This window comes from Leptopilina boulardi, unplaced genomic scaffold (assembly GCF_019393585.1).
Source record: "Leptopilina boulardi isolate dan_hultmark-lab unplaced genomic scaffold, ZJU_Lbou_2.1 LbouV2_330, whole genome shotgun sequence".
Lineage (NCBI taxonomy): Eukaryota > Metazoa > Arthropoda > Insecta > Hymenoptera > Figitidae > Leptopilina > Leptopilina boulardi.
The window spans coordinates 2,171,101-2,198,461 of NW_026137897.1; the positions used below are offsets into that span (position 1 = coordinate 2,171,101).

Consider the following 27,361-nt stretch of genomic DNA (forward strand, 5'->3'; position numbering starts at 1 on the left):
AAAATGTGGGAAGTGAGATGTGGGATGCGGGATGTGGGAAGTGAGAAGTGGGAAAGTTACGTAATCGACCCCCAGGTGTTAACAATTGATAAACATTTGAATTAGTGTTAACTAAAATTTAACTCATAAAATTTTCAATAAAACAATGCGTCAACATGCGAAAAGTAGGACTGATCCACCACTAGATTTTGTTACTTTTTTGGTTCCAGTCGTGGATCACCCCAAAACAATGGACACGCGCTACTTACAGACGTAAATATTGTTCTCAGGGCTCTATGGGGATGAAACGAAATGCCTCCTATTGTGAAAAGAATTAAAAATTGTCCTAAAATGGCTCCAAAGCTTTCTATTCCACAATATACTCTTAACTTACATGCTAAGGAAAACTCTTGTTTTCTGTCACCACTTTAGTAATTGTTGTCCTGCTTTCTTCGCGATGAATTTAAAATTTTTTTAAATTGTAATATTGATCTGTATAACTTTCTTAACAATTACCGACACTTGCGGTTCATTTATTTACAAACGTGTAAACACAAATGACCATTATTCTCGCAGTTGATCCACCACTGGTGCATGATCCACCACTGGTGCATGATCCACCACTGGTGCATGATCCACCACTGGTGCATGATCCACCACTGGTGCAGTTACCCTATATACAATCTCAAAACGAAATAAATATATTTTACATTTAAAGAAATTTTTGAATTAAAACAAACATTTATTTCTTTGATTCAAATAAAACATTTTGTAAATTCAAAGAAATATTCCTTTGAGTGAATAAAAAGCAAATATAGAAATAATTTCTTTAAATCAAAGAAATTTTCCTTTGACTCTATAACAATGCACAAATTTCTTTGATTCAAAGAAACGTTCTTTGAAACAAAGAAACTTTTTTTGGGTGTATATGTAACTATTTTTTAATAAAAAACAAAAAACCGCTTTAAAGTGTCCACAACTGGTACTTCTATCCTCATTTTTCTTTCAGAAAACCAAAATTTTTTTTTTAAACAACAAAATGAGTTTCTAGCTGACACAATTCTTTTTTTTTTCTCAATGTAAGTCATATATAGTCACAATATAGTAACAATGCTAGTTTGAGAGAAAAAAGAGAGAAAAAAAAATATACGAACTGGCCACAGGAAAGGGAACGTTTTTCAACGAAGAAAAAAAAATTCTCGAGTGCAGAGGTTGTTAAAGAAGGCCAATTTGCGGGAGTAGCTAATTACAAGACTCGTTACATCAGTGAAGAATAATTCTATTCGTATCCTCGTTGAATATTAAATTATTTTTACTTGCGCTTCATTTCCATTTTTTTCATAGTTTCAAAAATATTTTTCATATTTTCCAAATTTCAAATGCTGAGAAAGTGACCTGAAAGTTTCATCTAAATTTTTAGTTGCCACATAACTATTTTGTTCCGAATTTTTTTTTTTAATTTATAAACATTTACAAAAATTTTTAAGAATTTTTTTCTCAAATTTAAGAAAAAATTGGTATAAATTTGGATTTTGCGAAATATTATTTTATCAATAAATTTTTTTCTTTAAAATTTTTCTTGAATAATTCGTCCATTAGAAAATATTTTTTTTTTAAAGAAAAAAAAAGGAATTTCCTTGGAATAATTTCCAATTAGCCTAGCGAGAATATTTGCGGCAGTCATAGAGCTACATTTTCCATCATATTTTGGAAGCGCCTATTTTAATGAAGAACATACCTCCAAAGTAGAGCAGAATGTAAATTTTTTTTTTCAGAATTAAAAAAAGAAAAGAAAATGAAACATCAAGAATCTCGTTTTTTTTTTGTTTAATCAACGTGAGTAATCGAAAAGCTAGTTTCATAATATTTGCGATATTTTGCATTTACTTTTTTTTTTTTTTTTTTAATAAAATTTAATGAATAATTTTTCAATATTGCTACTCTTAACTATAATAAGTAGAATTTCAGTGCGCTATAAAGCAAATAAAAATTCATCTACTGAAAAAAATTATTTGATTCAAATAATCGATTCGACTATTATCAAATAAATATTTATTTTTAATAATTTTAATGAAATACATCACAAATTCAATTATATCAAAATTATCTTTCAATTAAAATTTTTATGAAATTTAACAATTGTTTATAATTTAAAAAAAAATATCACAATATAATTGAATTATTTTTTAAAAATTTCAATTCAAAATAAACTAAAATTCAATTATTACCCGAAATTTTAATACAAAATCAATTAAAAACCCAATAATTATCAAAAATTTTCAATTTAAAATTTAATTATTTACCAAGTTTTCAATTTAAAATGAAATAAAATTCAATTATTTTCTAAAATTTCTATTCAAAATTAATTATCCAAATTTTCAATCAAAAATGAACTTAAATTAAATTATTATCCAAAATTTCAATTAAAGTTCAATTATTTCGCAAAATTTTCAATTCAAAATGAACTGAAATTCAATTATTTTCCAAATTTAAAATCAAATAAAATTTCATTATTTTCAAAAATTTGAATTCAAAATTAATTGAATTTTCAATAATTTGAATTTAAAAGCATCTAAAATTTAATTATTTCTAAAATTTCCCATCGAAAATTTTTTTTTGAAATTTAACCCCTTCACAGTCGATGACGTGTATACACGTCATGGCATAAGTGGGCTCAAACTGTCGATGACGTGTATACACGCAAGCAGATTTGTGGCTATATAAACAGACATATTTGTCCCAAAATTGTTACTCGGGGGTTTTCGGGGTTTCTGATTACGAATCCGATGTCAGTTTTTTAAAATTCAAAATGGCGGATCCAATATGGTGGACGACTTTTTCAAAATTTGATGCGATTCGCTTGAAACTTGTTACTCGGGGGTTTTCGGGGTCGCTGATTACAAATCCGATGCCAGTTTTCCAAAATTTTGAAAATTCAAAATGGCGGATTGTTTTTTACTGTCTTGATTCACGTTTGTCATAGTCTGTACAGTACTGTCACTGTCTTTTCGTTGAAGGCGATTGACTGTCAATTGTTTTCGTCATTGCGTTGTTTCTGTGTCGAATGTGTTATTTTTATGCTTCTTTTCACTTTCAAAAATTGTCTCATCTCTGTTTTACTAAATCGATTAGCAATTGTTTTTTACAGTCTCGATTCCCGTTTGTTATTGTCTGTACAGTACTGTCACTGTCTTTTTCGTTGAAGGCGATTGACTGTCAATTGTTTTCGTCATTGCGTTGTTTCTGTGTCGTCTGCCATATTGGATCCGCCATTTTAAAATCTGAAAAACTGACATCGGATTCGTAATCAGCGATGCCAAAAACCCCCGAGTATCAAGTTTCAAGCGAAACTGATCAAATTTTGAAAAAGTTGTCCGCCATATTGGATCCGCCATTTTAAATTTTGAAAATCTGACATCGGATTCGTAATCAGCGACCTCAAAAACCCCCGAGTATCAAGTTTCAAACGAAACCGATCAAATTTTGAAAAAGTTGTCCGCCATATTGGATCCGCCATTTTGAATTTTCAAAATCTGATGGAAGATTCGTAATCAGCGACCTCAAATACAATAGTATACTTGATTGCGCAAATTTTAGTTTTTAAAAATGTTGGTGACATTTTGAGCCCACTTATGAAATTTGGGTCTCGACTGTGAAGGGGTTAATAATTTCAATTATAACTCTAAGAAAATTCAATTATTTTAACTATTTTAATAATATTCTTTGAAATTTCAACTATCTGAAAGCAGGCCTCGGATTATACGACTTTTTCGACTATTTCCGACTTTTTTTTCAAAAATACGATTTTTTTTGACTTATTTTAATAAAATGCGACTTTTTCGACTTTTTTTTACATTTTTAAAAAAGTTTTTTAAATAAAATATATTTTTTTTAGTATAAAATGCAGATCTTCTTCAGATCTTATTTATTTCAATTATTTAACAAATTTTTAACTAAAATTCTTCACTAAATTAATTATTTTTAATAATTTTAATGAAATTCATCACAAATTCAATTATTTCAAATTATTTTTTAATTACAATTTTTATAAAATTTAACAATTATTTATAATTTAAAAAAAATATCAAATAAAATTACCAAAAATTTTTAATTCAAAATCATAAATCAATTCAAAATCAAATAAAATTTAATTATTTTCAAAAATTTCAATTCAAAATCAGCTAAAATTCAATTATTAACCAAAATTTAAATTCAAAAATTAATTATTATCAAAATTTTCAATAAAAAATCAACTAAAATTAAATTATTATCCAACATTTCAATTGAAATTCAATTATTTTCCAAAATTTCAATTTAAAATTAATTATTTTCCAAATTTTCAATTTAAAATCAAATAAAATTCAATTATTACCCAAAATTTCAATCCAAAATCAATTAAAATTCAATAATTATCCAAAATTTCAATTCAAAATTTTCAATCAAAATTTCAATTAAAATTCAATTATTTCCCAAAATTTCAATTCGAAATCAAAGAAAATTCAATTATTTTCAAAATTTTCAATTAAAAATAAACTAGAATTCAATTATTCTCAAAAATTTCAACTCAAAATTATTTATTATTAAAATTTTCAATCAAAAATCAACTAAAATTGAATTATTATCAAAAATTTCAATTATAATTCAATTATTTTCAAAAATTTGAATTTAAAAGTTTCTAAAATTTAATTATTTCTAAAATTTTTTGAAATTTAACTATTTCAATTATAACTCTAAGGAAATTCAATTATTTTTAACTATTTTAATAATATTCTTTGAAATTTCAACTATCTGAAACCATTTTTCAATTAAAAATGATTTTCAAATTATTGTATTTTGTCCGCATTTTCTAATAAATTTTTAGTGAAATCATATAAAATTTTAATTAAAAATCACTTAAAGTTTCAATTAATTTTAAAAATCTCAATTTTAAATCTTTGAAAATTCAATTAAATTTAAAAAATGTTTTCCAAAAATTGTTTGATAAATTATTTTTAGTTCTGTAAAATTTAATAATTGTTTGAAAATTAACAATATCTTGTGAAATTTGATTATTTCTAAAAATTTCAACTTTAACCCTTCGAAAAGGATTATTATTAAAAAAAAATTTAATTTAAAAATTTGTAAAATATTTTTGTTAAAATAAAAAACAAATCCACTTTTTTTTGGAATATAAATCGACTCAAACGACTTTTTGTGTCTTTAAGTTGATTCGAGGCCTGTGTTTTTATAATTAATATTTAATAGGTATTCGTTGGCTCCTGGTACCTTAAAAATAAATTTTTAAAAATAAATTTTTTTCAAATTACTATCTTGTACGAAATTTTCTGGCGCATCTTTTTTCTCATCATACATTTTTTGTACAATTTTTGAATCAATATACAACTTTTAAAAAAATTTCGTTGGTAAACGTTTTGTATTTCAGCTTGGTGAATTGAATTTTCGAATTTGGAATTTTAAAGAAACTTATTCCGAAATTCGGAAACACAATTATACAACTTTGGCAAAAATGAGAAAAAGAATTGTCAAAATTTGACACGTCATAAGATTCCTATTAAAAAAAAACACGTGAAATCAGAAAAGGCCAACTTCAAGTTAGGACAGAAGGACAGACCAAGCATTTTATTATTATATAAAAATAATTTTTAAAACCAAATAATTGAATTAAATTTTAACTAATAAAATTTTTTTTCAATAAATTCTGTATTTAAAACAAATTAACATTTAATTGACTCAAATAATAATTTACTTAAAATACAAATAACTACTTATTTAATAATAGTCAAGTAACCGATTATTTTAATAAAATAATTTTTTTTCACTTTCCTAATTTTTGTAGAACAATTTGAGCAAAAAAAAAAAAAAATTAGTGAAAATTATTAATTATTTAGATTTAAAGAGTGGTAAAAGAAATTAAAGAGGTCACGTTTATTTTCGTTTTTTTTCCCCAGGATATTCTCATCTACAATATAAAATCCTAACATTCGTGTAAAAACTTTAAAAGTGAACTTGGGTTTGAAAACTTATAAGATTCAGTGAAACGAAAGAAAGAGGGGAATACGAATTCTTCGCTCGTTTTTTCTCCTTCTCCATTTTCTTTTAGAAGACTCTACACAACGAGAAAGATTTCAGAAAGCCATTGGATAGCTAAAAAAGAAAAGCATCTACCTCTATTTTCCAGCACTGATGTGCAACTGTTTTTTTTTATTTTTTTTTCCCTTCACTTTTTAGCATAACCCTTGAAATTTTATGAGAAAATTTACAATATTCTTTTGCAAAAATTTCCATCTTCCAGTTGTAGATTATTTAGTCATTATTTTCCTATAAAAAAAAAAATTTTGTGTCTGTTTTTTACAAAAATGTTGAATTTCAAAATTTTCAAAAATAATTAATTAATAATTAATTTTATTTAAAAAAATTTTTTTGTTTTAAATATATTTAAGATTAAACGTTTCTATTATTCTTTTTTGTATAAAGAGCTCATTTTTATGCAAAACATAGCATTTTCGTTGTATTTTACATGTAATATTCAATTTACCGAGGGAAAATTATTTTACACTACAAATGATTATTATGCATTTACTTTTTTTTTATGTGGAACGTGCGCAAAAAATGTATCGCTGTATTTTTTATTTGTTTTTGAGACACGAATTTCATTAATGCCGAGAAGAAAAAAATTAGTAATATTTTTTAATACTTATTTATTATTATTGTTATTATTATTCTTATTATTACTATTATTATTATACTATTATTATTATTATTATTACTATTATTATTATTATTATTATTATTATTACTACACGGAAAAAAATCTTTATCTGGATCAGCGATATGTTTCTCTAGAATAGGGAAAATTTTCGCTGTTTTAGCGAACATAACGCTGTTCCAGGTGAAGATTTTTTCCCTTGTATTATTTTTATTATCATTATTATTATATTGTAAATATTATTATTTATTGTATTTATTATTAGTTACTAATAGTAAAAAAAATTAATATTAAAATTATTTTAAAAATAATTAAAAAACATATTAAAAATAATACCAAAATAAATGATAAATAATAATTAATATTAGTATATTAATTAATTAATTTTTGATTAGATAAAAATTATAAAATCACTATTTCAAATTACCTACATATAATGAGAATATCATTTAAATAATTAAAATCAATTTAATCCATTATATAATTAATTTAAAGCTAATTATAAGAAAAAAAATTAAATTCAATTAAACTATTATCGCATGTTAATTAAATTTTAATCTATATATATATATATATATATATATATATGTAAGAAAAATTTCAATTTCAATTATACGATAAAATCAATAATATTTAATTTTAATTTCATTTAATTAATTTTATATTACCTTAAGAATATATATATATAATAATTACGATATTGGAATTTAGCTTCTTTATTTTGAGACTTTATAGATAAATTTATATTAATTTAATATACATATATGGATATTTTGATAGACCATGACCATGGGAAATTGTATGAAGATTTCTTCCGGTGATTCACGTGATATTAATATCCGTTGACCCCATATGCCGTTGCATGCAATACAGGAAAAGTGGAGTCGGTTAACTTTAAGGGTAGGTCAATTAAGGGGGTGTTACCGAGGGTTGCCTAAGTAATTTTGATGTTAAATAATGATACGTTAAAACCTCAAAACTTTCAAAATAACTGATTTTCCATATGGTGTTATATATTGATTCCTATCTACATGTATATATATTAAATTAAAATTTTAAATTAAAATTTTTTATATAATTAAATTTAATCAATTTTTAATATATATATATATAATATAATAATAATAATAATAATAATAATAATAATATAAATAAAAAATAATTTGCAAAATGACGTTTATTTTTGAAATACTTTTAGCAAATGAAAAGTAACTATTCAAAATGAAAGAAGTAAAAATAAAGCTATTAAAATAAGTAAAGAGAGAAAAAAGTAGAATAATTAGTTAATATGATAAGTGAATCCATATATCACACAGATATTTATTTCGGTATTTTAACATTTAATTAAGAGCAGAGGTCTTATAATTGTCCTTTTTTTTTTTTTTTTAAAAAAAGAGGTCGAAAGATTTTAAAGAATCAGTGGCTTACCACGCGCGCATAATTAACATGCACGTTCCACTGACAGAATGGCTTTTGAATTTTCGCTAATTACGTTCCAATGATAATTACTTTTTCAAGAGTTAAGAGAATGTACACGTTCTTTAAATTTCACAAATATATTCCTATTTTATCAATTATTATATCTAATCTATTAAAATAAATTCGCGATGCGATATTAAATTAATTAAATATAAATAATAAATTATTATTAAATTATATTATTTTTTTTGTTATAAAAAAATATACGGATTTCTATTTTCTTTTTTTTTAAAGTCATTTTACACTTTTGAAATTCAGTACGATCATCATTCGAATTGTCTTTCGTTGCCTGTCACGCATAACGTTTGCAGAATAATAAACATTATCTCATCACGAATACGAAATTATGTTGTAAACACATTTTACGGAATTCATGATGCTCAAGAAATTTATATGTTGAATAGTCTGGAATGTTCCATTATATATTATAATGAATTTGTTATACAAATTCTATTTTTTCGCAAAATTTATTTTCGTCCGAAAAAAACCATTTATTCGAAATTTAATTTTTCTGATTTTTTTTTATTTGTCCAAATTTCTAATTAATCGATTTTTTTATATTTGTCCAAGTTTCCATTTCATTCGAAATTTAATTTATCCGATTTTTTTTATTTGTACGTATTTCTATTTACCTGAAATTGAATTTGACCGAATTTTTATTTGTCCAAAATTTATTTTGTCCGAATTTCCATTTTATTTCCAAATTTAATTTGTCCGAATTTTCCACTTATCCGATTTTTTATTTTTGTATTTTTACTTACCCGAAATTTAATTTGTCCGAATTTTCATTTTATTCGAAATTTAATTTAATTGAATTACAATTTATCTAAAATTTAATTTCTCTGATTTTGTATTTGTCCGAATTTCTACTTAATCGATTTTTTATTTATTCTATTTACCATTGATACAAAATTTAATTTTTCCAATTTTTTATTTGACAGAATTTTTATTTATCCGAAATTTAATTTGACCGAATTGCCATTTATCCAAAATTTAATTTGACCGAATTTCCAATTTATACAAAATTTAATTTAACCAAATTTTCATTTATCCAAAATTTAATTTATCCGAATTTCCACTTATCCAATTATTTTATTTTGTCTGCATTTTTATTTATCCGAAATTTAATTTGACAGAATTTCCATTTATCCAAAATTTAATTTCCGAATTTCCACTTATCCAATTTATTATTTGTTCGTATTTCTATTTACCCAAAATTTAATTTCTCCTAATTACAATTTATCCAAAATTAAATTATTCTGATTTTTTATTTGTCCAAATTACCATTTATCTGAAATTCAAATTTTCTGATTTTTCATTTGTCCGAATTTCTACTTATCTTATTTTTTATTTAACAAAGTTTTCATTTTATTTGAAATCTAATTTGTCCGAATTTTCATTTATCCAAAATTAGAATTTACCCGAATTTCCATTTATTTGTAAATTATTATTCCCCTGTGGATAAATCCGTACACAAGTGAACGATAATAAAATATAAGCTTTTAATTCTTAGAAAGGAAAGAAAGAATAATAATGGTTAGACAATTTAATCAACTAGCAAAATTCCATTTGAAATGGAACGAGTTTAAGAATTTACGATGGAATGTCCTTTATAATCCAACTGTCAGTGGCATATTTCTTTGAATTAAATATATATATATATATATATATATATATATATAATGACCCACTTGTCGATTCTGATTTCTTAAAGAACCCGTATATAGGGGAGTTTGGGCTTCACCTTTCAGCCAAGCGAAACGATGAAGGAAGTAAAAATTCTAAAAGAAAAGTAGCCCTCACAGTTGAGGCGGGAAATATTATAAGGGGATGGGAGAGTATATACAATGCGAAGAAGGGGACATGAGAAAGCAGAAAAGGGGTTTTTGATAATTAAGAGAAGATAGATATTCCAAAAGAAAAGATTTACTTTCTTCTCTTTTTCCAAAGAAGCTTATATAATGAAAAGGGTTTTGATTAATAATTCTACTTTTTGCCCCACACACAGTAACAATGCCGCAACGGATCAAAAAGAAAATGAAACTTTACTTAAAATTTAGAAACAAAAATCGTCTTTTAATTTTCATATAACTTTCGATAAGACTTTTTGATCACCTATAAACGAAATTCCCATTAATTTCAACTGAGAATATTGGGTTCAAACTCTCTCTCTCTCGCTCTCTCTCTCTCTATTTCTATCGAATGAAATATTGGACAGAAGACTCTGATAATTTCTCGCTCAACTTTCTCAATATTTCCCCCCTGGAAATTGCGGAATTGAGACGAAACTATACGCGATATTTCGCGGTAAAACCTCATGAAATTCTTCATTGTTTTATTTGAGACAGGAGAATCGATACTTTATCGCTGTTCTAGAATTTTGCAACGCGACTTAAATAATCACATGTTTGACTTTGCAATTCTTTTTTTTTCAGTAATTTTTATATCAAATTTTTGGTAAATTTTGTCATTTTTGAATAAATATTAATAAAAATATACAAAAAAATTAATATTAATTAAGATTATTAATATTAATAATTAATGATATTAATATTGTGTTAATTTTTGTAATTAAGTACATTTGTACAATTTTATGTCATACCTTGAATATTTTTAAAGAACGTTCAATTATCCCACAAAAACTCCTTTTTTCCATGATTTTCCATTATTTACTAATTTTCCAAATATGTTGAACACACCTGAAAATATTAAATAAACATTAAAATATATTCTAAAACTCCTGCAAATCTAAAGGGAATATAATAAAATAAATATAATGTACAATAAATATAGTGCATGTGGTACAATAAATAAATATAAATTACTAGATTAAAAAAATAATAAATTACACATTCCTGAAAAAATAAAAAATTAACTCAATTAAAAAAGAAATATTATCGCTCACCACGTTGATTCATCTGAAAATAATGATTCATTAAACAAAACATTCACAAAACACTTAGAAAACATACACAAAATATTAAAATATAAAATACAACATAGTGACAGAAAAAAATGAAAGATTGAAATAAAGCAAATTTTCATTGGTACTCCAGTTACTTGTCTTTTACTTACATTTTCAACCCGATTTCCCTACCTGTTGCTATATTTAAAACGGAACAAAAATGCCTATTTTTCCCGAATTTCCTACCTACATTTATATTCTGAACGAAACTAATATCGCCCAGGTGCAAATTACCTAAACTAGGGTTAACGTCCCGGGACGCAACCGTCACCTGAGCGATCTTTTCTGAAAAGAAAAATTTTATTTAGTCCACAATTAAAAAATTATCTTCTAATTTTTAATTCCACATGCATTAACTTTTAACAATTAAATAAAAAATTTACTATGCAAAATTAAAAAATTGTTGATAAGATTAAATAAATTATTTAAATTTAATAAAATTTTACAAATTACTTTTTTCTAATAGAAAAGAAAATTACTTTGACTCAATAGGAAAAATTACAAAACATTAAAAATATTAAACATACAGTAAATAAATATCATACATATATAAATAATGAAAAGAAACATTGACAAAAATATTAATTTACGTAGTATTAAGGTAGTAAACCACAAAACATGTAATATTTTAGAATATGGAGAGTGTTAGAAATTTTAAGGGTATAAATTTCCGAAAATATCACACGTTTTTTTTTAGATTACCCCTAAAAAATACTACAAAATAATAAATATTGTCAATGGTGTCACCATGTTGTTAGAATTCCTTCCCTGTTTATTTTTTAATTTAAATATTTTATTTCGATCAATTTAAATATATCTACGTCTTTTAAAAAAGAAAAGATTAAAAAAAATTATAAATTAGCAATATATTTAAAAAAAAATTATTTTGCATCTAATTTAATTGAATTTACAAAAAAATTAGCTATTTTAAACAGGGAAGGGGTTAAATAAAAAACGACTCACCGATCGGCGAATCATCCCACGTCGGGACAATAACGTCATTGCCACTCTCGAGCGCTTCTGGGCCAGCTCCCGAGGATCCCTCTTTCTTGCTCGCACTTCTGCGCGAGGCCGGGAGCTCAAAAAAAAAAATCTTATAAAAAAAATAAGAAAAAATAAAAAAAATTTTATAAAAAAAAGATGTTGCAGGGGCCACTTTTCTTCTTCCACATCCTTCCTAGTCTCGTCAGATATTTGGAAAATTAGAATGAAGCTGAAAAAAAAACATTTATTAAAAAATTAAATTATACAATTATTTTCTCAAAACACTATGAGATGCTGAGTTATTATTTTTGAATCAATTAGATTTAAATTAATGTTAAATTAATTAATTAATTAATTAATTAAAAAAAAATCACCTATATGAGAGGATTTCTGCGTAGTGTCAGAGATACGACGACAGCATATCCTTTTTATAAAAGGACTTTCTTCTTATGTACCTGAAAAAAAAAATAATTTATGATTTTGTATTTGAAAAATAAAATATTGAAAATTCTCAATATTATCAATTATTTTTGAATACATTAATATTTATAAATATTAAAATAATTTTTTAATTTCTTTTTATTCCATTTATTGATATTCCAGAAAAATATTGTAAAAAAAACTCACCTATAGGGGTAAATTTCTGCGATGTGTAAAAAATACGATGTCAGCATATCTTCTCTTTCAATGGACAAATCTTTCCTCTACTGCACCAACTGCCTGAGAAAAAAATAATTCATTATATTATGTGTGTAAAATCAAATATTAAAAATCCTGAATATTAACAATTATTTTATTATTCTAATAATTATTATTATACTTTTAAATATTTCAATATTTATAAATGTTAATATTTAATATTGTACTAATTATCATTTACAAATATTGAAATAATTTTCATTATATATATTGACTATTAATATTTCTGCAAAATATTTAAAAATATTCCAAACTATTTTTTACTGGTATAAGGTAAAAGCACCAGTACCTGGACGCTATTGGAGGGGTCTCAAATTTATTTGTGTTTTGTACTAAGATAATTCAATATAATTGATAAAATGTTTGTATTTTTGTTTTATTTACCTTTAAAAAATACTAATTAGACAAAATTAATAATAAATGTTTTAATTCAATTAAAATCATGAAATAATGAAATTGCACATTTGCAGCAGAAGTTGGACATGGTATTTCGAAAACCGTAGTAATTGAACATGATAAGACCCAGTAGTTGGACATTTAATATTAATTTATTTATTGAGTTATTTTTTATTATTTAATAAATTAAATAATTTAACTAAAATATAATTAAACTAATTATATTAATTAAATTAATTAAACTGATTGAGTTAATTGAATTAAATCTTTGTCCAACTATTGGGTACAACATATAAAGCGGTAGGTTAACTTGGACAGTCAATTCAGACAGAATTGGACAGCGATTTTAGAGAAATTGTTTTTTATATTTTTTTTACTCGTACAATTAATAATTTTTTTTTTGCCTAAAAGCTAATTATCTAAAGAGTATCTCAAATTTTTTTTACTTAATTTGAGGTCTATTTTAATTTCTTTTTGCTACTGTTCATCTACTGGTTCCAATTTTTGCTTTGTCCAGGTACTGGTGCTTTTACCTTACTGGAACTTATTTATAAATTTTCAGGTATATTTTTAATACTAATATTATTATTTCCAAATATTTAAAGAAAGTATATCTTAAAATATACATATATTAAGGGAAAAAATTTATGATCAACTTACATTGAACTGCGACTCAGCAATACAAGATCTCCTCCAGGAGCAGCTCCGCAACAAACACCCATCCTTCATGATTGGACACCTGTAAATTGAAAGAAAAAAATTATTTTACAAATAAACCTAAAATAAGATTTCTCAAGATAAAATTAACTTTATTATTTCTTAAATTGATTTTATAAAAATTAAACATTTTCTTAATGTCAGGTTTTTTGTAAATTTTAATTAATTTACATGATTTGTGTTATTAATTGAGAATAACTTTTATATGTAATAAGTAAAGTATTTTAATAAGTAATGTAATTATTTTCTGTATCAAAAGAGACTCACTTATTTCAAGAATTAGCAGATGTTGTTTTTTGTCATTTCATCTGTGGATAAAAATTATATCCAATTCCTCTCCATGTTTGAATTCTGTAAAAAAATAATAAACAAAAATTGTCTAAATAAAAATCTAGAAAACTTTATTTTTAAAAATAGTTATTAAATAATTTTGTTAAATTTGAAAAAAGTTTTAATTATTACATATATGTATAAATATAAAATTAAAACAATAAAATAACTTATTTATCATATTTACAAATATAAAATTATAAAGAATTTTCATAAATTGTATAATGGATAAAACTTCTATTAAAATGTAAAATAAAATTTTCAGAGAAAAAAATGTTTATTATTTAAAAATTATATAAAATCTTTTTTTTCTAAACAAATATTTACCTTTTACTTGAGAAAAACTGATGCCAAAGGGGTCGAAAGGATTAACATTGGTTCAAAATTCACTTCAACATATTTTTTTTTCCTTTTTTTAGATGAGTTTATTCCATTTTTTAGCCCTGTAAGAAAATTAAAAAAAGGAAAATAAATATAAGAGACGAATTTTAATATTATTGAGATTTTACTTTTCAATTTTGTCTCAAAAATACGGCGGGCAAATATATTAGAAAAGAGGTAGAATTAAAATATAAAATTGTGTTGTAATTTTTAGGTTAAATGTCAAAGTCATGAAATTTGTCAAAATATTAAAAACTTTAATATTTACCAACAAAAAATAATTAATATCTTGAATATCAAACTTTACAAAATATTTCTTTGTTTTTCACAAAATACTCTGCAACAGTCAACTTAGTTTTCTACGTTTTCTACCAACAATTAGAAATTTTTTCTTTACTACTTTATTTTCATTGTAGTAACCTTCTTTTTTATTACTTTCAATTTTATTAATAATTATGAAACTACTTTAGTAATAATTATTAATAAAATTATTTTTAAGTATGTTTTTTTACCTGACAGTAAAAAAAATTTAAATGTAGTGTGAGAATGTACTATTTTTTGTAATGCCAAAAATTCTAGGTTATATTTTTTGTTGATAAAGTTTTACTAAAATTTAACATTTTTCTACATTAACCTTTTATGCATTATTAATTATTCACATAAAACTGTATTTAACTATCAAAAAATATGAATAATTATCGTTTTTGATTAAAAAATACTATAAAATAAACTTTGTCGAAAAAAATGGTTCTTCTACCGTAAAGGCACCAATTATAATTAGCAGTAATGCTAACTCAAGATAGAAAAAAATAATCTTTTTCATTTCTACCAATATAACAAAAATTATTTTTTCATAAAAGATTATTATATTTTTTATTCATTTTCATATTTACTATTAATAAAATAAAAATTTTATATTATTACGATTTGAATGTGCATATTACCTGTATTTTTTTAATTAACATATCGATGCTAAATTTTTAGGTTAGACTCCCGTGTCAAAAAAATTTTATCGAAATATCCTAATTTTCTATTTCCCTGCCATGAAACTTTTATTATTTTTCGAATATTTATATAAAGCAATACCTAATTACCAAAAAATATTCATAATAATCGTTTAGATTAAAAAAATACTACAAGATTTAATTTTCTTCAACGAAATATAGTTCTTCTCTCTCTTTGACGACGCCATTAGCAATGAGCACCAATGCCAACCCAAGATAACAAAAAAGAAAAAAAAAACTTTCTCATTTCTACCAACATGAAAATAATTCCCTTTTAATTAAAGCCTAATTATTTTTTCACTTTTTTGGAAATTGAATATTTATTATTAATAAAACAAAAATTTTGTATTATTACAATTTGAGTTATACATTACCTGTAATTTTTTTATTAACATGTCGATGCTAAACTTTTTAGGTTAGATTCCCGTGTCAAAAAAATTTTATCGAATTATCCTAATTTTCTATTTCCCTGCCAAGAAACTTTTATTATTTTACGATTATTTATATAAAACAATACTTAATTATTCAAAAATATTCATAATAATCGTTTTGATTAAAAAAATACTACATGATTTAATTTTCACCAACAAAATATGGTTCTTTCTTCTCTCTCCGACGACGCCATTTGCAATGACCTGCGCACTGCCAACTCAAATAATAAAAAACTAAACTTTTCCACTTCTACCAACATAACAAAAATTTTCTTCCCACTGCACCGGATGTGGCCAGGGTTCGGAACGTAAATTACTTCAATTTTTTTATTATCTTGGGTTGGCATTGCGCTTCAGTGTAATTATCAACGATGTCAACAGCAGAATAAGTAAATCTTTTCGTTTGAGAAAATTTACTAATTATTAGTAGTATTATAACGATAATTATATATATTTTATAATATTTAACTTCAATTTTATATAAATAATCGAAAATGTATAAAAAGTGACGTGACAGCTGTAAAGAAGAATAATAACTTTGAATAAAACATTTGTGACAAAAAGAACCTACAAAGTTTGGCATTGTAATGTCCAACAAAAAAATACAGGTAATGTATAATTTAAATTGTAATAATATAAAATTTTTATTTTATTAATAATTAATATGAAAATTTTGGTAAAAAAACTAATCAATAAGCAAAAAAAAATTATGCTTGTGTAGAAAAAGAATTTTTTTTATATTGGTAGAAGTGAAAAGTTTTTTTTTTTGTTATCTTGGGTTGGCTCATTGTAAATGGCGTCGTCAGAGAGAGAAGAACCATATTTCGTTGGAGAAAATTGAATCTTGTAGTATTTTTATTTAATCAAAACGATTATGAATATTTTTTTTGATAATTAAGTATTGTTTTTATATAAATATTTGGAAAATAATAAAAGTTTCGTGACAGGAAAAAAGGAAATTAAGATATTTCTATAAAATCTTTTTTGACACGTGAATCTAAACAAAAAAGTTTAACATCGACAAGTTAAACAAAAAAATACAGGTAATGTATAATTCAAATTGTAATAATATAAAATTTTTGTTTTTTTTTTAATAGTAAATATAAAAATTGTAAAAAAAAGCGAAGAAATAAAAAATAATTAGGCTTTAATTAAGAGGGAATTATATTTATGTTGGTAGAAGTGAGAAAGTTTAGTTTTTTTTTTGTTATCTTGGGTTGGCATTGGACCTCATTGCAAATTGTTGCAAACAGTTGCAAATGGTGTCAAAAAGTAGAAGAAACATATTTTGTTCGAGAAAATTTAATCTTGTGATATTTTTTATCATCTGAAAGTTAGTTATATATATATATATATATATATATATATATATATATATATATATATATATATATATATATATATATTGTACGATATTTTAGTTCAATATTATATGAATAATCAAAAATACATAAAATATTTGTGGTAAGTGCGAAGAAAAAAAAAAATTTAGGTAAAAACTTTTTCGGCAAAAAATATAACCTAAATATTTTAGGCATTAAACTTGTGATTTGTCGCATATATTTTTTCGTCACATTATACCGTTGCTATATGTCATTTTAGCGAATTTGAATTTTTTTTAAACTGCTGTAAGAAAAAATTATAACATTTTATTAATAATGTAATTAGTTGTAGTAATTTTTTTTATCTGGTTGGTATTACTGTAGTGGACATTGTAAAAAAAGCGGTTGAAAGTGACAGAAAATTTTGTGAATAACAAAAAACATCTTTCAATTTTAATACAAATTAAAAATATATTTCACTAACTATGTTCAGTGTGGGATAAAAATTTTCCAAATTTCAACTAATTTTTGTTGGTAAATATCAGAATTTTTAATATTTTGTCAAATTTAATGATAATTTGTAATTTAACCTAAAAATTACTACATAAACAATTTCACATTTAAATTCTATATTTGTTTGGATACGAGTTTTTTGGTATATTAGTATAAATTTTTCCTTTTTTTTTGATAAATAAAATTATTATTTTAATTATTAATCGTTTAGAATGTTTACAATTTAAACAATTTTTCATGAAAATTAAAGTTGTAAATTAACAATTCAAAATTATGTGAAACAGGCAAAATATGTATTTTACAGTTTACATATATAATAATTAAAACTTTTTTTTTTCAAATTTACCAAAATTATTTAATAATTATTTTTAAAAATAAAGTTTTCTGGATTTTTATTTAGACAATTTTTGTTTATTATTTTTTTTACAGAATTCAGACATGGAGAGTAATTGGATGTAATTTTTATCCACAGATGAGATGACAAAAGACAACTTCTACTAAATCTTCAAATAAGTGAGTCTTTTTTGATACAGAAAATTATTACATTACTTATTAAAAAATACTTTACTTATTACATTAAAGTTATTCTTAATTAATAACACAAATCATGTAAATTAATTAAAATTTACAAAAAACTGACATTAAGAAAATGTTTAATTTTTATAAAATGAATTTAAGAAATAATGAAGTTGATTTTATCCTGAAAATGTTATTTTAGATTTATTTGTAAAATAATTTTTTTTTCTCAATTTACAGGTGTCCAATCATGAAGGATGGGTGTTTGTTGCGGAGCTGCTCCTGGAGGAGATCTTGTATTGCTGAGTCGCAGTTCAATGTAAGTTGATCATAATTTTTTCCCCTTAATTTATGTATATTTTAAGATATACTTAGTTTAAATATTTGGAAATAATAATAATTAGTATTAAAAATATACTTGAAAATTTGTAAATAAGATCCAATAAGGTAAAAGCACCAGTACCTGGACAAATCAAAAATTGCAACCAGTAGATGGACAGTAGCAAAAAGAAATTAAAAAAGCCCTCAAATTAAGTAAAAAAAATTTGAGAAACTCTTTAGATAATTATCTTTTAGGCAAAATAAAATTTATTAATTGTAGGAGTAAAAAAAATATAAAAAACAATTTCTCTAAAATCGCTGTCCAATTCTGTCTGAATTGACTGTCCAAGTTAACCAACCGCTTTATATGTTGTACCCAATAGTTGGCCAAAGATTTAATTCAATTAACTCAATCAGTTTAATTAATTTAATTAATATAATTAGTTTAATTGTATTTTAGTTAAATTATTTAATTTATTAAATAATCAAAATAACTAAATAAATAAAGGAGGAGGGCCCCTAAGGCCTATATTTCGCCCCCTTGGGATTTTAATTTAAATGGTTGAAAACTTTTTCTTATAGTAGAAAAAGTAATTTTTCATTGATTTTAGGTGAAAGGGGGGTGTTTTGGTCAAATTAACTCTTAGATTTTAGGGTTTTTGTTTTCAAAGAGTGTCAAAAAAACATGCAAAAAAAATTTTCCAAATGTTGAGCAATTGACTTGAAAACCGTTGCTCCGACGTTAGTTTTTCAAAATTCAAAATGGCGGATGACTTTTTGAAAATCTAATATTATTGGCCTGAAAATTGTAACTCGGGGGTTTTCGGGGTCGCTGATTACGAATCGGAGGTCAGTTTCTTAAAATTCAAAATGGCGGATCCAATATGGCGGACAACTTTTGAAAAAACTTATTATATTCGTCTGAAGTAAGTAAGTCTGAAGTGAAATCCAAACGATTTTTTAAAAAAAAGTCCGCCATATTGGATCCGCCATTTTGAATTTTAAAAAACTGACCTCGGATTCGTAATCAGCGACCCCGAAAACCCCCGAGTTACAATTTTCTGGCCAATATTAGATTTTCAAAAAGTCATCCGCCATATTGGATCCGCCATTTTGAATTTTGAAAAACTAACGTCGGATTCGTAATCAGCGACCCCGAAAACCCCCGAGCAACGGTTTTCAAGTCAATTGCTCAACATTTGGGAAATTTTTTTTGCATGTTTTTTTGACACTCTTTTTGAAAACAAAAACCCTAAAATCTAAGGGTTAATTTGACCAAAACACTCCCCTTTCACCTAAAATCAATGAAAAATTACTTTTTCTACTATAAGAAAAAGTTTTCAACCATTTAAATTAAAATCCCAAGGGGGCGAAATATAGGCCTTAGGGGCCCTCCTCCTTATTATTAAATGTCCAACTACTGGGTCTTATCATGTCCAACTACTACGGTTTTCGAAATACCATGTACAACTTTTGCTGTAAATGTGCAATTTCATTATTTCATGATTTTAATTGAATTAAAACATTTATTATTAATTTTGTCTAATTAGTATTTTTTAAAGGTAAATAAAACAAAAATACAAACATTTTATCAATTATATTGAATTATCTTAGTACAAAACACAAATAAATTTAAGACCCCTCCAATAGCGTCGAGGTACTGGTGCTTTTACCTTATACCAGTAAAAAATAGTTTGGAATATTTTTAAATATTTTGCAGAAATATTAATAGTCAATATATATATAATGGAAATTATTTCAATATTTGTAAATGATAATTAGTACAATATTAAATATTAACATTTATAAATATTGAAATATTTAAAAGTATAATAATAATTATTAGAATAATAAAATAATTGTTAATATTCAGGATTTTTAATATTTGATTTTACACACATAATATAATGAATTATTTTTTTCTCAGGCAGTTGGTGCAGTAAAGGAAAGATTTTTCCATTGAAAGAGAGGATATGCTGACATCGTATTTTTTACACATCGCAGAAATTTTCCCCTATAGGTGAGTTTTTTTTACAATATTTTTCTGGAATATCAATAAATGGAATAAAAAGAAATTAAAAAAATTATTTTAATATTTATAAATATTAATGTATTCAAAAATAATTGATAATATTGAGAATTTTTAATATTTTATTTTACAAATATAAAATCATAAATTTTTTTTTTCAGGTCCATAAGAAGGAAGTCCTTTTATAAAAAGGATATGTTGTTATCGTATCTCTGACACTACGCAGAAACCCTCTCATTTAGGTGAGTTTTTTTTAAAATTGATTAATTAATTTAACATTAATTTAAAACTAATTGATTAAAAAATAATAACTCAGCATCTCATAGTGTTTTGAGAAAATAATTGTATAATTTAATTTTTTAATAAATGTTTTTTTTCAGCTCCATTCTAATTTTCCAAATATCTGACGAGACTAGGAAGGATGTGGAAGAAGAAAAGTGGCCCCTGCAACATCTTTTTTTTATAAAATTTTTTTTTATTTTTTCTTATTTTTTTATAAGATTTTTTTTTGAGCTCCCGGCCTCGCGCAGAAGTGCGAGCAAGAAAGAGGGATCCTCGGGAGCTGGCCCAGAAGAGCTCGAGAGTGGCAATGACGTTATTGTCCCGACGTGGGATGATTCGCCGATCGGTGAGTCGTTTTTTATTTAACTCCTTCCCTGTTTAAAACAGCTAATTTTTCTTGTAAATTCAATTAAATTAGATTCAAAATAAATTTTTTTAAATATATTGTTAATTTATAATTTTTTTTTAGTCTTGCCTGTTTTAAAAAACGTAGATATATTAAAATTGATCGAAATAAAATATTTAAATTAAAAAATAAACAGGGAAGGAATTCTGACAACATGGTGACACCATTGACAATATTTATTATTTTGTAGTATTTTTTAGGGGTAATCTAAAAAAAACGTGTGATATTTTCGGAAATTTATACCCTTAAAATTTCTAACACTCTCCATATTCTAAAATATTACACGTTTTGTGGTTTACTACCTTAATACTACGTAAATTAATATTTTTGTCAATGTTTCTTTTCATTATTTATATATGTATGATATTTATTTACTGTATATTTAATATTTTTAATGTTTTGTAATTTTTCCTATTGAGTCAAAGGAATTTTCTTTTCTATTAAAAAAAAGTAATTTGTAAAATTTTATTAAATTTAAATAATTTATTTAATCTTATTAATAACTTTTTAATTTTGCATAGTAAATTTTTTATTTAATTATTAAAAGTTAATGCATGTGGAATTAAAAATTAAAAGATAATTTTTTAATTGTGGACTAATTAAATGTTTTCTTTTCAGAAAAGATCGCTCAGGTGACGGTTGCGTCCCGGGACGTTAACCCTAGTTTAGGTAATTTTCACCTGGGCGATATTAGTTTCGTTTAGAATATAAATGTAGGTAGGAAATTCGGGAAAAATAGGCATTTTTGTTCCGTTTTAAATATAGCAACAGGTAGGGAAATCGGGTTGAAAATGTAAGTAAAAGACAAGTAACTGGAGTACCAGTGAAAATTTGCTTTATTTCAATCTTTCATTTTTTTTCTGTCACTATGTTGTCTTTTATATTTTAATATTTTGTGTATGTTTTCTAAGTGTTTTGTGAATGTTTTGTTTAATTTATCATTATTTTCAGTTGAATCATCGTGGTGAGCAAAAATAATTTTTTTTAATTGTAATAATCATTCATTTTTTCAGAAATGTTTAATTTATTATTTTCTTAATCTAGTAATATATATTTATGTATTGTACTGTATGCACTATATTTTTATTTATTTATTTATTATTATTATTATTTAATATATATATATTTATTGTATTATATGCCCCTTTATATTTGTAGAATATATTTTAATGTCGTTATTTTAATGTTTTCATGTATCCTCAACATATTTGGGAAATTGGTGAACATTTGGAAATTTTGGAAAGAGGAGTTTTTGTTGGAAAAATGGACGTTCTTTAACATTATTTAAGGTATGAAATAAAATTGTTTATTTATTTATTTATTTATTTATTCACAAATACTGTCAGTGTCCTTTCGTAAAAATTGTACTTTATTACAAAAAATAACAAAATATTAATATTATTAATTATTAATGTTAATAATCATAATTAATATTAATATTATTGTATATTGATATTAATATTTACTCGAAGAATGCTAAAATTTTCCAAAATATTCGATATAAAAATTACTAAAAAAAAAAGAAAAAAAAATTTGCAAAATTCTGTGAAATGTTAATTCAAAAAATGAAAATTCCTCGAAATTATTTCTATTATTTTCTATCATTGAAATTTATATTAAATTTTATATCAATTACTATTATGCCAAAATTTAAATCGACAGTGTGGAATTTGTTTGAATAAATAAATAAATATAAATAAAAATAAAATTTGTTGAAAATGAAAATTCTAACTAATGATTTTTATAAAAAATTTTATTTTTTTTAATTTTTTTTTATTTTTATAAGCCTAAAAAATTTTGTTTTTTTATGAATTAATGAAGTCAATTTTATTGATATTTTTTATCAGTGTTAAGAAAAAGTCTTCTTCACCGTTAATGAAGAATAAAAAGAAAAATACATACATTTGTAAAATGTAATTTGTCAAATGTTTGTAACATTTTATCATTTACATCCGTGCATTGTTATTTCCGGTGACCTCAGGCGTTTCCTGTGTGTTATACGTTTCTTTGTTTTAACATAGAGAGAAAGAGAGAAAGAGAGAAGGAAAAAAAAAAAAAATTAGTAAGAACTTGGGACCTCCCCCGAAGTGCACTGATCAAAAAAGACAAGTTTGAATAGGGTTCACACACGTAGTAAGTAAGTAACCGCTTTTTTTTTTGGTTGAAACGCTCATCGAAGCAAATCCTTTTAAGAGAAAGAGAGAGAAAGAGAGAGAAAGAGAGTGATCACGGATTCGAGGGGCATGCCAACACGCCACACCTTCAACTATATTCATGTGTATGTCCTGTAATTTCCTGAAACGAATGTATATAAAGGGAGGACACGGATGTCTGCACACGGGAGACAAGTGAAAGAATAAAAAATAAAAAAAAAAAAAAAAAGATCGTGGGAAAGAATATGATAAATATTAAAATTATATTAAGATCTGGTTCTTTAATATTATTTGCGCCTTCTGTTTACAATACTCGCATTCGATATACATAAATATATTATTATCTTTACTTTCACGTTCTTTTAGATGCAGAATTTTACATTTCTTTTTTTTTTGAAAATTATCTTAAATTAAATAATAATTTTTATAATAATTATTTTTATAAAAATTATAATAGTTTTTTTTTTAATTTTATTATAATTGTATAAAAAATTATAATGATTTTTTAAAAAATTTTATTATAAATACATTTTTAAAGAAAAAGAATATAAAATTCGACTAAAGATAAAATGATTTAGAAACTGATATTCACATTTTTTAAATGTATTCGAAAGTTTTAAAAGTTTGAAAGATATGTATATAGTTGAGAGAATGTTTCCATTCAACAAAAAAAAAAAGAAATAAGAAGTAAAATTTCTAACAATTTCAAATCTCCGGCTTTCGGAAGTTTACAGTCAATGGTATTAAATCTGACTGAGTGCACGTAAAAAGAAAAAGAGAGAAAAATTTCTCTTTAAATCAAAAAATTTCAAATTTTTTTTTTCGAAAAAAAAAAAAAATAATAAAACAAAGTAATAAGAATTATGGGCAAAAAATATAATTCAATTATTAAATATTTTTAAATATTTATTCTGTGAGTTATAAAAATTTAAATATTTATTTATTACAAAATATAAAAAATTTCTTTGTCGCAATAATAATTTTTATTTGTAACAAATAAAATAACAAATGAAAATTTATTTAAAAAAATTAATTGAAACTTATTGAAAACAATTGAAATTTATTTAAAACAAATTGAAAAATTATTTGAAACTAATAAAAGTTTATTTGAAACAAATAAAAATTTGATACAATTATAAAATAATTGTTAATAATAAAAGAATAATAATTTATTAAAAACAAATAAAAATTTATTTGATACAAAATTGAATTTTATTTGAAACAAATTAAAAATTATTTTGAAACAAGTGATTTTTTATTTTGTAAGGGAAAGAAATATATTTATTTTTTCACATTGTGTATATACATTCTTAATATAAAGAATTTTAAATATTGAATTAAAGTATAGTAATTATCACATTAAAGAAAGTTTGGAAAAAGAAGAAGCAAAGACGTTTGCATAAGAAATACCATATAAGTAACTGAAATCTTTAGGGCCCATGGTACCTTTATTCATGCTATCAAATTACACGCACACAATTTATAACGTACCAGTTCAAATTTTATACAAAACTGTCCATAACGTGAAAGAGAAAAGAGAGATAGAAGAAACAGTAGGAAAAGTGAGAAAGAGAGACAGTAACCGCATCCTCTCAACGTCCAAGTTATTGTGGAACGGTTCCTATATATATATATATATATATGCTTATTGGAGGGAGAAGGATGTACTTCCGCCCCTGAAAACTCTTTCCGTTCGGATGCACTGACAATGAGTAACGATCTAACGATGTGCAAGTTACTATAAAGTGTCATAGAGACATTGATTCTACACACAACTATTCAATCTGTTTCTATAACAATGCATTCTTGTCAGATTTTCATTTTAATTGCTTATCTCTTGTTATATAGTTAGCTACGATACTAAAACAACGATTGTGATGAAATATTTGGGTCTTATTAAACTATCTTAATATTCCACTAATTTAAAAAAAAAAATAAAATTCGTAAATTTTTGCTGAAATTAGAATATTTTAATATTCCTGAAATATTTCTGCGGAATATTCTATTAAGATATTCCCTCTTTAGAATAGAATATTCCATTCACATTCTTGCAATATTCCAATTTTTTTAATAAAATCAAGTTAAAATACGTAAATTTTTAATGAAATTATAATATTTTAATATTTCTGGAATATTTCTGTGGAATATTCCATTTAGATATTCACCCATGGAGTGTTAAGTAAAATTACGTATATTTCTAGAATATTTTTGCAGAATATTCCATTTAGATATTCACTCATTGGAACACAATATTCCATTCACATTCCTGCAATATTCTAATTTTTTTTAAATAAAATAAAGTTAAAATTCTTAAATTTTTAATGAAATTATAATATATTAGCATTGCTGGAATATTTGTCCGAAATATTCCATTTAGATATACACTCATTTGAAGAGAATATTCCATTCACATTTCTGCATTATTGCAAATTTTAACATTGAAAATATATCAATGGAATATTTTATTTATTGTCCATGAATATTAAAGTATATTCCACTTTTGGAACGTTTCCCTGGAATATTGAAGGAAAATTCAAATTTAATGCTATGGGAATATTCCATTGGAACATTTGTAATATTACAAAAACATAAAAATATCTGAACTGTGGAACAATCTTTTGCAATATTGTTGGAATATTCACTTGAAATATTTTTGGATTATTCCAATTGAACATTGTAGTAATATTCCAATGGAATATATTAATAATATTCTGTTAGAATATTGTGGAAATATTCTGCTTGGAATATTGTTGAATTATTCTGTTGAGGTATTATGAAAATATTTTGTTATTTGGAATGTTGTAATATTCCATTGGAATATTGTAATAATATTCTTTTAGAATATTGTGGATATATTCTGTTTGGAATGTTGTAATATTCCATTGAAATATTGTAGTAATATTCCATTGGAATATTGTGGTAATATTCTGTTTGGAATGTTGTAATATTCTATTGGAATATTGTAGTAATATTCTTTTGGAATATTGTGGATATATTCTGTTTGGAATGTTGTAATATTCCGTTGAAATATTGTAGTAATATTCCATTGGAATATCGTAGTAATATTCTTTTGGAATATTGTGGATATATTCTGTTTGGAATGTTGTAATATTCCGTTGAAATATTGTAGTAATATTCCATTGGAATATTGTAGTAATATTCTTTTGGAATATTGTGGAAATATTCTGTTTGGAATGTTGTAATATTCTATTGGAATATTGTAGTAATATTCTTTTGGAATATTATAGAAATATTCTGTTCGGAATGTTGTAATATTCTTTTGGAATATTGTAGTAATATTCTTTTGGAATATTGTGGAAATATTCTGTTTGGAATGTTGTAATATTCCATTTATTATTGTAGTAATATTCGTCTGGAATATTGTGGAAATATTCTGTGGAATGTTATAATATTCCATTGAAATATTATTGTAATATTCTGTTCTGTATTTCAAGGCAATAATCTTACATAATTCTAATGGAATATTTCCATAATATTCCATGTGAATATTTCCATAATATTCCATGAGAATATTCTCGCAATATTTTCAAGAAACGTGTCCTAAGGTCATTTTAATATTCCTGAAATATTCCTTTTGCTTTTTCACATTCTTACATAATGAAATTTTCCCGGAATGTGAATGAAATATTGCGTGCTATTCTAAACATTTTATACATATGCAAAAAAAAATTATTTCTGACATAAGTCACTGGAATGTGCGAAATTTTTTTAAAGGAATATTTCCAAT

At 23.9% G+C, this 27,361-nt stretch overlaps 1 protein-coding gene and 1 long non-coding RNA gene across 2 annotated transcripts in view; one reads left to right on the plus strand and one right to left on the minus strand.

Moving 5' to 3' along the window:
• LOC127285085 (uncharacterized) overlaps positions 1-14,703 on the minus strand; it is a 36,810-nt gene extending 22,107 nt beyond the window's left edge. The window contains exons 1-7 of the long non-coding RNA XR_007843557.1: positions 14,583-14,703; positions 14,193-14,276; positions 13,869-13,947; positions 12,741-12,833; positions 12,488-12,568; positions 12,093-12,342; positions 10,767-10,863 (exon numbers count right to left, since the gene is read on the minus strand). This is a non-coding gene — a long non-coding RNA (uncharacterized LOC127285085). The remainder of the gene's footprint in view (positions 1-10,766; positions 10,864-12,092; positions 12,343-12,487; positions 12,569-12,740; positions 12,834-13,868; positions 13,948-14,192; positions 14,277-14,582) is intronic.
• Positions 14,704-18,330: 3,627 nt separating this feature from the next.
• Positions 18,331-21,420, plus strand: LOC127285307 (uncharacterized). Its single transcript, XM_051311257.1, has 3 exons — positions 18,331-18,419; positions 18,663-18,741; positions 21,153-21,420. Exons 2-3 carry the CDS (start codon positions 18,680-18,682, stop codon positions 21,418-21,420), a joined length of 330 nt encoding a protein of 109 aa, XP_051167214.1. The 5' UTR covers positions 18,331-18,419; positions 18,663-18,679.
• Positions 21,421-27,361: the final 5,941 nt, after the last annotated feature.